The sequence below is a fragment of the Schistocerca piceifrons genome, chromosome 2 (assembly GCF_021461385.2).
Source record: "Schistocerca piceifrons isolate TAMUIC-IGC-003096 chromosome 2, iqSchPice1.1, whole genome shotgun sequence".
Classification (NCBI taxonomy): Eukaryota; Metazoa; Arthropoda; class Insecta; order Orthoptera; family Acrididae; genus Schistocerca; species Schistocerca piceifrons.
The window spans coordinates 216137299-216150188 of NC_060139.1; the positions used below are offsets into that span (position 1 = coordinate 216137299).

The 12890-nt window shown below is 44.3% G+C and overlaps 1 protein-coding gene across 1 annotated transcript in view; it reads right to left on the bottom strand.

The window, feature by feature from the left end:
• Positions 1 to 7402: 7402 nt before the first annotated feature.
• LOC124775267 overlaps positions 7403 to 12890 on the bottom strand; it is a 143148-nt gene continuing 137660 nt past the window's right edge. Inside the window, exons 6-7 of the mRNA XM_047250104.1 lie at positions 11103 to 11303; positions 7403 to 7764 (exon numbers count right to left, since the gene is read on the bottom strand). Coding sequence (XP_047106060.1) covers positions 7537 to 7764; positions 11103 to 11303 — 429 coding nt within the window. The 3' untranslated portion in view covers positions 7403 to 7536. The remainder of the gene's footprint in view (positions 7765 to 11102; positions 11304 to 12890) is intronic.

Sequence of the window (12890 nt, forward strand, 5' to 3'; positions counted from 1 at the left end):
GTAGGAATTAAAATCCATGGAGAAGAAATAAGAACTTTGAGGTTTGCCGATAACGTCGTTATTCTGTCAGAGACAACAAACGACTTCGAAGAACAGTTGAACGGAATGGACAGTGTGTTGAAAGCAGCAGATAAGTTGAACATCAACAAAGGCAAACAAGGATAATGGAATTTAGTTGAATTGAATCAAGTGATGCTAAGGGAATCAGATTAGGAAACGACACGAGTTTTCGTATTTGGGCAGCCAAATGACTGATGGTGGCTAAAGTAGAGAGGATATAAAATGTAGACTGGCAATGGCAAGAAAAGCATTTTTGAAAAGAAGAAACTTGTTGACATTAATTATTTATTTAAATGTAAGGTCTCTTTTCCGATAGTATTTGTATGGAGTGTAGTCATGTATGGAAGTGAAAAGTGAACGATAAACAGTTTGGACAAAAAGAGAACAGAAGCTTTTGGAATGTAGTGCTGCAGAAGAATGTTGAAGATTAGATGGGTAGATCATGCATCTAACGAGGAGGTACTGAATAGAACTGGGAAGACAAGAAATTTGTGGCATAATTTGATCAATAGAAGGGATCGGTTGGCAGGATACATTCTGAGACATCAAGGGGTCACCAGTTTAGTATTGGAGAGAAGCATGGAGGGTAAAAATCGTAGAGGGAGACCAAGGGAAGACTACAGTAAGCAAATTCAGAAGGATATAGGTTGCAGCAGTTATTCGGAGATGAAGAACCCTGCACAGGATAGAGTAGCATGGAGAGCTGCATCAAACCAGTCTTAGGACTGAATATCACAACAACAACAATCAGCGTTAAATAAATTCTCTTTTTCAGAAATGCTTTGCTTTCTATTCCCAGTTTATATTATCTGTGTAAAGTTCGAGTTATATATGTTCTTTTGTTCCCTGTAAAAATATTAATTTCAATTATAAGCGTGGGAGGTTATTAATTTCGAATTGTTCCTGAGTGAGAAAGAGTGGCAACTTGGAAAAAATGTTTGGTTTATGTTCGTCGAAAAAGATCTGTTTCGTATGAAAGTTACTTTTCTGTTGGTTATATTGTGAATTAATGCCAGTGTATGACCAACTTATACCCTAGGGTAATTAAACTCAGCTCTCCCTCAGTAATAAAACCAAGTCGTAGTACTACAAGACGAGCGAGTGCAATGTTAGTTGGTTCACAGAATGACAAGTGAGACGCGAGTGCAATGTTCGTTGCTTTCACAAAATAGTAAGTACATTATCCTTTAATTTGGCCACTGTGCACAAGGGTAACGCCAGCACAGTGGAGTTAAGCAGTTTGGTATACAACGGGTTATATCTGTTTTTCATGGTTCTCCTAATCTGAAAAAGTTCTACGACAAATGAAAAGATCTTAAAGTTTAAGTCAAGTCTGAGTATAACAGGAGTTTATTTGTTCTATATGTTTCATGAAAGTAACAACAAACTGAGAGAGAACAAAGTTATCTAAATATCCAGCTAAACTCCCGAATAGCGCTAAACTGTGGGAGGCACTAACATTTACGAGGAAGACTGTACGAAGAATAAAGCAACAAGTTACTTATCTGTGCAGCGTGCGTATTCAGAGTTAAAGAATCAAAAATTACAGTTTACAGTAAATCAAATCAGCAACACAAGAATAGCGAAGTATGCTGACAACACCTCGAAATTACTTCTCCAGGTGATAGTCAGCTGCCATTTTTTCTCTTCCCTGCTCGTTGCCAACTCCACATTTCCAGAACCATTACCTGGAGGGGACGACTCTCTGCCGTTCCAACGTGTCGGCTGAGAACAGTTGATAATTCATGAAAAAGCTGGGGAAAGCGCATGTAACTTCCCTTCTTTTGTATACGAGACCCACATTTTTAAAGACGAAGTTGGTACTAGGCCAATGCAGTCTCTCCTTGGTTGGTCAGCCTTATGTTCCAAGAACAAAGTCTAGAGCGAAACAGTCCTATTGGCTGAATCAGAGTTTTAGAGCGGACGCAATTGACTCTCCAACGCCGGTCAGATGTTGCCCTGGAGTCTTGCTCTTTGGGTGTTCATGCAGAAAGCCTAAAATGTCGTCCTCATTTATTCTTTGGGGACTGTAGGGTGTCCGCTGCTGTAACTGACCATAGGATTGTGCAAGCGTCAGCCCGGATTTCAAAAGTCGCAGAGCGGGTTCTATCCATCTCCCGCAAAAACTGCCCTTATGCCATGAAGAGGCGTTCTTCCCCTAATAAGACCCACAGACTGCCTTCTGCCAAGAACAGAGGCCATAGATATGTTTCCAGAGACACATGACCCCAACATGGAGGGCGCAAAGCTGTCAAAGCGGACAGTTTCAGCATTCACAGTTTCAGCATTCACAACAAAATAACCACGAAAGAGCGCCAAAAATGAGTTAACATACCGTAGCGATATGTAACACTAATGTCACAATACTGTCATCAGAGAGCTTCCGAGCCAGCAGACAGCTTTGAGTTCTGGGGAATGCTATACATGGATGATGTGAAAGTGATAAAGGCGGATAATAATCACTTAAAGAGGCGGCATCACACGCTGCCATTGCAGCAAAGAAAGAAGATGACATTTGGATTATGTTTTCGTTAGACTTAGATTTGTATGTACTTTGGTTTGACGCGTATACTGGTGCGCCACTCTAGGATTACTGCAGCTAATATTGATTAATTTCTGTTTAATGACAGCAACCAATATTACGATATGAAGTGCTTGTAGTAATATATCTTTTTATTTGCTCTTAATATTTTTTTACGAAGTGAAACAAAATGAAAGTGAGATTGCTTTACTCTCTATTGAGTGCAGTGTGGAGTTTCTAATCAGTAATTAAGTTGTGGAGTAATGATATTGTCTATTCTATTTTTTTCAGAGGTCATATTAGTTGTGGTTTAGCGTTTCCACTAGTAGCGGAGCATTATTAGTCAGACGCATATTCTAGAGCTCCAGTTATGATCTTTATGCTGGTTAATTACTATTTCCAGGACATTTTACTGTTTTTCAGGCCGCTGATAGCTACAGCTTATCAGAATGAAAGTTTAATTATAAAACTGTAATCTTAAAATTTCAGCTCGGGATCTAAACTTTATTTCAGACTTATTGGAAAAGAGAGCCGCTACATCTGCACCCAGTTAACACAAGTCACCTACTATTTTAAGTGTCCCGTTTCCTAATGCAATAGTCTCAGCATTGCCTGATTTGTTTCGCATACACCCAATAACCATTGTTTTTTTCTTTCGTTGATGTTTATCCTTTGACTTGTTTCAAGTTCTTAGCCATCTTCGACGGATTTACAATGATACTGGCAAACTTCAAACATTAATTTCTTTTCAAAATTTTTCCCTTAGTTGCCTTCACAGCTAGCTCAATGTACATATTGAATAAGATTGGAGACAGCCCAAAGAAAAAATGTTGCAACAAAAAATCCGAGATAATAATTTGTGTGACTGGGAAGCTATAGTGTTCCCACTTGTGAGGTAACGGGCGAGTTGTGGCGTCCTGGAAATATTCTATGTTCGGAGTTGGGCCAGCCGCACCGGATGCGTGTCAAAGCCGCGGCCCGGCAGCAACCATGCGGCGCCGAACGTTAGCTGAGCATGAGGAGAGCCCCAGCGCGTGGTCCGCTGAGCACGTGGTTGGGAATTCCTTGGTGACACTGTGTCGATGAAAGAGACTTGTGCGCCGGGAGGACCAAAGATGGCGGGCTTTGTGAAAGCTTAATGGCAGACATTTCACAGTTCAAAAATGGTTCAAATGGCTCTGAGCACTATGGGACTCAACTGCTGAGGTCATAAGTCCCCTAGAACTTAGAACTACTTAAAACTAACTAACCTAAGGACATCACAAACATCCATGCCCGAGGCAGGATTCGAACCTGCGACCGTAGCGGTCGCGCGGTTCCAGACTGTAGCGCCTAGAACCGCTCGGCCACCCCGGCCGGCCATTTCACAGTTCGTACAGAAATTAATAGTAGCCAGATGAATCACGATACCTCAAAAAGAAACATGTACATTACTATTATTTGGACCACGATTCTGATAGTGTAATCAGATTTTTAAAATCATTATTAGTTTAAGTTTTAATATCTGACAGTAAATTGTACAATATTTCCAAACTATAAACGCTTCATCCGATTTTGTCGATCGCCGTGGCTTTAGAAAGCTATTAGTGTAGACCTATATTGGTATGAATTATAGGCATGTAACTTGAATGGTACATGTGTTATTGGATGTCAAAGTGGCCAATTACTATGATTGCGTCAGGCCATAAGTACTCCACAGTTACACGAAAAAACAGTAGCAGCATGCTTATAAATATATTTATTCATATACACTGCTGGCCACCGTAAACGCAACACCCTGAAGGAAGCATCCGAATCAAGTGATATTTACACCGTGGGTCTGCAGCGATGAGATATGCAACTGATTAGAATTTCAGCGCAGACGCAAATCACGCGCGCCTGTGGCGCCACCTCATAGCGCCATTTAAGGCTTGGCGATTTCGACGAGTGTACGTTTGGCATGTGTGTTTACCTTGTGGTTGTTTCACAAGACGATCAGTTACGCCTCGTAGACAACAGCGAACATCGTTTGATCAAGTATCCGAGTTCGGCAGAGGAAGGATAGTGGCTTACCGAGATTGTGGATTATCATACAGAGAAATCGCTAGTCGTATTGGACGAAACCAAACAACTGTAATGCGGATATGTGACCGTTGGATGCAGGAGGGTACGACAGACCGACGTGGTCGATCGCATTCACCTCGGTGCACCACTGCACGTGCTGATAGGCAAATTGTGCGCATGGCAGTGACGGATCGTTCAGTGACATCCCGAACCATAGCACAGCACATTGCGTCTGTAACGCATCATCCAGTGTCTGCGCGTACCATTCGACGCCGTTTACAGCAGAGTGGTCTGTCCGCAAGACGTCCATTGCTTCGTCTACCATTGACACAGAACCACAGACGTCTCCGTCGCCAATGGTGTGATGACAGACGGATGTGGACGGCAGAATGGAATGACGTTGTCTTTACTGACGAGGCACGCTTCTGTCTGCAGCACCACGATGGTCGGATTCGAGTGTGGAGACACCGTGGAGAGAGGATGCTGGACAGCTGCATTATGCACCGCCACATTGGTCTTGCACCGGGTATTATGGCATGGGGCGGTATTGGATATTACTCTCGCACGCCTCTAGTACGCATTGCCGGTACTTTAAATAGCCGGCGCTACATATCCGAGGTGCTGGAGCCAGTTGTCCTTCCTTACCTTCAGGGCTCGGCCACAGCCATATTTCAACAGGATAATGCGCGACCACACGTGGCACGTATTATCCAAAGCTTCTTCGTCAATAACCAGATTGAAGTGCTTCCCTGGCCGGCTCGCTCTCCGTATCTTTCGCCGATAGAAAACATGTGGTCCATGGTTGCTCAACGAGTGACCCAGATTACATCCCCAGCTGCCACACCAGATGATCTTTCGCAACGTGTGGAAGCTGCTTGGGCTGCTGTACCCCAGGAACACATCCAACGTCTCTTTGACTCAATGCTGAGACGTGTGGCAGCGGTGATCTCCAACAATGGCGGCTACTCTGGCTACTGATTCTGGCAGGAACCACATGTCACAGACGTCTGTAAACGTAATCATTTGATACTTGGTCAACATGTTATCTACAAAATAAATTTTGTTGTGCCACCTCTTGTCTTTCTCGGTGTTGCATTTACGGTGGCCAGCAGTGTATGTCTTTGTTTATATCCCATATATACTATTCTTGAGGAATTGGTTAAATATTTACTGTGTGTTAGAAAGCACAGAGGCATTAGGATCCTGGCCTATCTTTTGCTTCTTTTCTTTTGATATATGTTTATTTAATTGTTTATGTATTTAGTAATGTGTGTTAGAGCGTGTTTATGGTCCAGCCGTAGGAATTTATTTAATTTCAAGTATTTAAATGTAAATCCAGTATTTCGTATGTGCTTAAATATGTGTGTGGGTGCGTTGGTTTGAAGACATGGCGCGAGCGCGCTAGCCAATCACGGCGCTCGTGAATGGGGAGACTGGATGGCAGCATAGTTTCCAGACTGGAAATGGGTAGTTCTGAGCAGGGCGGCAGTTCTGAGGGTCGACACAGCACACGGGAAAGACTCGGACAGTAGAGGAGTTTGCGGGTGGTCGCGGAGGATAGAAATATTTCGGAGGGCCGATCTGTGCTCTTGTGTGATTTCCGTGGCTTCTGCAGTGAAGTCGTAGTCTGCGTTCAGAAGTGAATATCTCGTGATCTATGTTGTTGTTCGTAACCAATTACGTGCAGTACGAATCTATTGTTTCCCTGTTATTCAACTTATATTTTATTTAATTACTGGACCATCGACACCAATAAGTGTTTTGCAGAAATATACGGCAGTCTCAAAAGTACTTCTGATATCGTACTCATCATTTAAAGTCGTTAAAATAGTACCTGCAAATTTTATTTAATTGCAATCTTTCGTTTATAAATGTGTATGTCACGTTCAAAATTCGCAATTGCCGAGTGATAGGAACCTTCGACCATTCATGTGCATATTCATATTGTATACTGTAGACTCAGCAGTATTTGGCTTGTAATGCGGCAGCTACGTATCCCAGCCCCTAGACATTGAAACTAGCCGACTGATGACCTCAGAAGTTAAGTCGCATAGTGCTCAGAGCCAAAACTTTCAATATTACAACACTGAGTCGGAGGTTACGTAGTTGAGGGCCACCTACAACACATCATCTCATTCTTTTATGAAAGCCGCACAGTAAGCGTAGATACATCAGTTTCTGTCGTATAACAGTGTTTATTTAGAAGGTACTTTGTTATTATAATGAAGGTGGTATGATCTAGGTGATACAGGAATTTAAAAAAACAATGGACACGTAATTAAAAATGAGATGCTTTATTGTCAATTCAGAAACTTCCTCGACAACCGACGAATTCCCAGAAGTATTTATGGGAAAGCTTAAATATCGAATGCAACAAACGAAATAGCAATTTTTCTTCCAGGGTTAGTAAACAGTCTTGTCAAAGTAATGAAGTGATGATATTTAGTTTTCCCAAGTCAGATGCCAGTTCATAACTGATACACAACTGAGAACTTTCACTCGACGTGTGTCGTGTTCCGGAACGTTTTCCGGCTGTATCTTCTGGCGAGATCGGCAGAAGGTGTATTATAGCTCGGGGCTAGTTGAGTTCGTCTGTGTGCGCCGCAACCAGTCGTCCAGATCTGGTACACTGGTATGCAGAGTTGGGCCTGTCGGGTTTCGAGCGTAACCAGTCATGTTATGAATGGAGCGATGGTCGCGGGGGCTTCTGAAGAAGCCAGAAGGTGTACTGGAGCTCATCCACGAACAGTGCCGTCCAGATCTGGTCCACTGAGATGCAGAGTCGGGTCAGTCGGGTTCCGAGCTGTCGCCGATGACGTCGTGGCTGGGTCGGTGGTCGCGGAGGCCTCTGAGGGAGGGAGTGGCGGGTGGCTGTGATGTGGTTGGCGGGTGGGGCTGAGTGCGAGCCGCGCTCAGAGCACGACGAAGCGCGCGGCGGGCAGCGGCAGCAGGGGCACCAGCTCCGCCTCCTTCTCTTTCACCTCCAGCTTGCGGGTGGCGGCGGGCACGGCGGCGTCCACCGCCTCCACCTGGTGCACCTTGGCCTTGGGGGCGGCGGGCACCGCCGGCACGGCGTAGGCCAGCGGCAGGGGCACGGGGGCGGCCGCCAGCACCTCCTCCTCCTTCTCCTTCAGCTCGACCTGGAAAGGGGTGCCAATAGCTGCAGAGCACAGTGAAACTCTCTACTGCAGTGTAATCCAACGCACTGGAGCAAAGGTTGGGGAAATGTAGATTCTAAGACGTTACAGTAATTCGCGTTACCGATTGTTACAACGGAAAGGCTAGTTTGTTGGTGGGCCCAGTAGCGGAAACAACCATGTAGAATTTAGATCCTCCCTAATAAATGGATATAAACAGAAGTGTACCGATTTTACTCATTAATATGAACACTAGAACAAGTAGTTGGGTAGCTGGTTAAGGGGTCTACAGTAGCTTCGTCGTGGTAGACAGTAGTTTTCCCTCCTTGTTTCTTTCTTGTGATATTAGCTTTTTTGTAGTGCTGCCGTTCTATTTTATATATATATATATATATATATATATATATATATATAACCTAACCCCATATACATACATATATATAAATGTGTGTAATTTTTATATATATATATATATATATATATATATATATATATATATATATATATATTGGGTTTGCAGTCTCTTTCAATTTTTTGATCGACAACATTTTCGTCATGAAATGCACTATTTACTAAAATTTCCACAATAGAAATTTTGACTTTTAGGTTAGTTTCAACTAATTTAAACATCTCTAATCACTTAAATGTGACTTAAAAGACGAAAATTCGATCTGTAAGTTGTAATAAATAGTGCCCTCCATGGTAAAAATAGTGTTATTCAGGTATCAATAAAGTAGCGCCACACACGCCCCGAACACAAATTCAAAACTTCAACTTCAAAAGAAACTGTCATGAAAATTGTCTTTTCTCGCGTCTGGTTTGTCTGTTCATCCACGCTTTATCGATGTGACAGGTGTCCTACCGTAGAAAGTACTGACTTGGAACCCCTCACTTTTCGAGCAATAATAGTCCATTAAACCTCAAATTCTTCTACCTCTAATCAGAGGAGCACTACCAATCAATTTCAGAATAAACTGCCAATTTACAATGCATATAGTGCTACGGAAATGCATTAGCTGTAAGAGTGTTTAACTGTTTCTCAGCACCCTAATCATTCGCCAGATCGACTTTGTCTCCTTTGCTCCAAGTGGACCTTCCTCTGCCAGTTGCGATGCTGGACCACGGTATGGGGTTAGTTTTATAACCAGCCATGATGGAATTTCGGTATGTCCATCCTTGTTACGTAGGAGAAGAGGTTCAAATGGCTCTGAGCACTATGGTACTTAACTTCTGAGGTCATCTCCCCTAGAACTTAGAACTACTTAAACCAAACTAACCGAAGGACATCACACACATCCATGCCCGAGGCAGGATTCGAACCTGCGACCGTAGCGGCCGCGCGGTTCCAGACTGTAGCGCCTACAACCGCTCTGCCACCCTGGTCGGCTAGGAGAAGAGGACCACAACCAAAACGAATATTACAATTTTCAACATAACCGTCAGCTGTAATTTCATTATCAATTTATTGGCAACCGGTTTCGAAGATATACTTCGTCATCGGGCCTTCTAAATACATAACGACTAAATTTTCCCGAAAGACATCATTCAGAAAGTCTCACTTGAAAATGACCAGTATGCACTGTTTGTGGTCTCACTGTGTGGTTGCTTACTACCACAGCTGACGTAAATATCGGTTGTCTTGACGTGGGGCTTTCTGACTGGTGTTTTTCTGGAAAATACTGCCACTATGTGTTCGGTAGTGTTGAAAATTGTAATAGTGATAATTGAGTCTAAGAAATCATCTTTCTTAAAGGCCTAATTGATTATTTGCAGTAACTGAATCGTTGCAACAGTGTGGATCTCACGTCACTGATTTGTCAATGCAGAATCTGATATGCATTTAATTGTGCCTTGTTAAGCAGGCAGAAGGCTGAATAACACTATTTTTAATTTAGCAGAAATAGCGAGATTTTCTCAGTTTCAAAAAAAATTCAGAAAATTCACAGGAGATAACTAAAATTCCGACTGATTATAGTACTTGTACGATCTGCACAGACATAAAAAAATGAAGAAACCTTTATAGGACTTGTCGACGTAGAAAAGACATTCATCAAAGTAAAATTGTGGTGCCATGGAGTCATGTCGAACGAAGTAAGGGTATAAGAAACAGACCAGTACAGGCAACAAGGATATACCTGGCTAAAAGAAGACTACTAGTATCAAACATGGGTTTTAATTCGAGGAAGAAATTTCTAAGAATGTTCGTCTGTAGCACAACATGGTATGCAAGTGAATCAGGGAATGTTGAAAGGCAGGAAAAAGGAAGAATAGAAATGTTGCAAATGTAGCGTTACAGAAGGATGCTGAAAATTTTGTAGAGTGATAAGAAATGAGGAAGCAGTAGGACAGTAGGTGATACAGATTGTAACGGAGATAAGTGCAGATATTTTTATATGTGCTACCTTAATATGTACACACAGTGTGTCGATTGCTTTTTCTTGCATCTAACAGTTTTATCACAAACATGTCCGCCCCCAGTAGCTGAGGGGTCAGCACGACAGAATGTCAATCCTAAGGGCACTGGTTCGATTCCCGGCTGGGTCGGAGATTTTCTCCGCTCAGGGACTGGGTGTTGTGTTGTCGTATTCATCATCATTTCATCCCCATCGACGCGCAAGTCGCCGAAGTGGCGTCAAATCGAAAGGCTTGCACCCGGCGAATGCTCTACCCGACGGGAGGTCCACGACATTTATTTATTTTACCACAAACATAATTTACTACCTGTGTTTTCTGCGTGGTCATAAATGCACGGCTAAGTGGACTACACCTGTCAGTACAGGCTATCCGTTTTGCATCCATACGTCAACACTTCAGCACCTCACCCGCTGCCCAAGGGAAAATATGCATCAATGGCTTGCTCTTGCCCCACGTACTTGGAGGTACTAACCAACCTAAAAACATAATACTGCTATAGCTGTTAGTCTGCAAGTGACTGATGTTATGCTGTGCAGTACATTGTCCGCAGTCATTAACAGAAATATCTGCAGTTATTCTCATTACACCCTATATATTAAGACATCAGGAAACGCCTGTTGTATTAGAGGGAGCTATGGAGGCCAAAAACTGTAGGGGAAGACAGACTGGAATATATCCGACAAATAATCGTAGGCGTAAGGTGACATAGGAGAGGAAGTTGTGGTGAGCCACACCAAACCAACCTGAAGATTAAGGGCAAAAACATATGCAAAGTGGGCTATAGCTGATGATTTGTCATAATATAGAGATTGAGAGGACCCAGAATCAAGCCCTGAGGGACACCACTAGAAATTTAGAGCAGTTGTGGAATATTGGAAACCGTCATTCGAGACAGTGGTAATTGAGGTGTAGGTGATGCGCCGTACCTTGCGGGTGGAGGCGGGCACGGCGGCGTCGACGGGCTCGTATCTGGCGACCTTGACGGTGGTCCTGGCAGCGGGCAGCAACACGGGCACGGGCAGCACCGCCTGGCGCCGGCGTCGGCTCAGCGTCTGTTCGGGCGCCGCCTCCGCGGCGCGCGCCGCCTCCTCGTACTGCTTCTGGAAGAGCGCGCGCGCCGCCACCACCTGCAGAGACACACACAAAGGCCAGGTCGTCAGTCGCGCTGAATACCACTAGCTGAAGTGGATGTCCGAGGCGAGGAAACAGGTCTGCACCAGAAGAGTTGGAAACAAGTAATTTTGTATTGTATTATGTTAACCGGATACCTAGAAATGACGGAGAAGCTCCGTCCCCTCCACAGCTGCAGTGGTCCACAACCCAACGACGACTACCGCAGTACACTTCACCCCTCCGACGCCCCACACCGAACCCAGTGTATTGTGCGCTTCGGCCCCCGGTGGACCCCCCCCCCCCCCCCCCCCCCCCAAGAGAACGTCTCACACCACACGAGTGTAACCCCCATTTTTGCGTGGTAACGGTGGTGTACGCGTACGTGGAGAACTTGTTTGCGCAGCAATCGCCGAGATAGTGTAGCTGAGGCGGCATAAGGGGAATAGCCCGCATTCGCCGAGGCAGATGGAAAACCGCCTAAAAACCATCCACAGACTGGCCGGCTCACCGGACCTCGACACAAGTCCGCCAGGCGGATTCGAGCCGGGGACCAGGCGCTCCTTCCCGCTCCGGAAAGTCTTGCGTTACACCGATCGGCTAACCGGGCGGACTTGGAAACAAGTAAGTCGCCAGGTCCGGATGGAATCCCAGTGCGGTTTTACAAACAGTGCTCTACGGCATTGGCTCCTTTCTTAGATTGCATTTATTGCGAATCTCTCGCCGATTTAAAGTTCCAAGCGACTGGAAAAAAAGCGCAGTTGACACTTGCGTATAAGATGCTTAAAAGAATGTACTCGCAAAATTGCAGACCAATATCCTTAACATCGGTTTTCTGCGGAATTCTTGAACATATTCTGAGTTCGAATATCATAAATTTCCTTGATCCCAAAAAGCTTACGTCCACGAATCAGTACGGTTTTAGAAAGAATGGCTCGTGCGGAACTTAGCTTGCCCCGTTCTCACATGGTACGCTGCGAACTATGGACGAAGGGCAACAGGCAGATTCCATATCCCTAGATTCCCGAAAAGCATTTGATACAGTGTTGCCATGTGGAATAAGTGCACAGGTATGTGTGTAGCTCGACGAGCCAGTACACTGGCTCGACGGTAGGTGTTCATCAGAGACAAGGGTATCCTCAGGAGTGCCCCAGGGAAGTGTGATAAAGACCGCTATTATTATCTATACATATAAATGAGTTGGCAGACAGGGTGGGCAGCAATCAGCGGTTGTTTGCTGATGGTGCTGTGGTGTACGGTAAGATGTCGAAGTTGGGTGACTGTAGGATGATGCAAGATTACTAAGACAAAATTTCTGCTTTCTGTGAAGAATGGCACTAGCTCTAAATGTAAACAAAACAAAAAAAAGTAAGTTGATGCAGATGGGTAGGAAAAACAAACCAGTAACGTTGGAATACAGCATCAGCAGTGCCCTGCTTGATACAGCCAGCCACTTTCTTATAAATATCTGAGGGATATGAAATGGAACGAGCATGTGACAATTGTGGTAGGGAGGGAGCCGTCGACTTCCTTTATTGGGAGAATTTTAGGAAAGTGCGTTTCATCTGCAAAGGAGACCGCGTATGGGATACTAGTGCCACCTA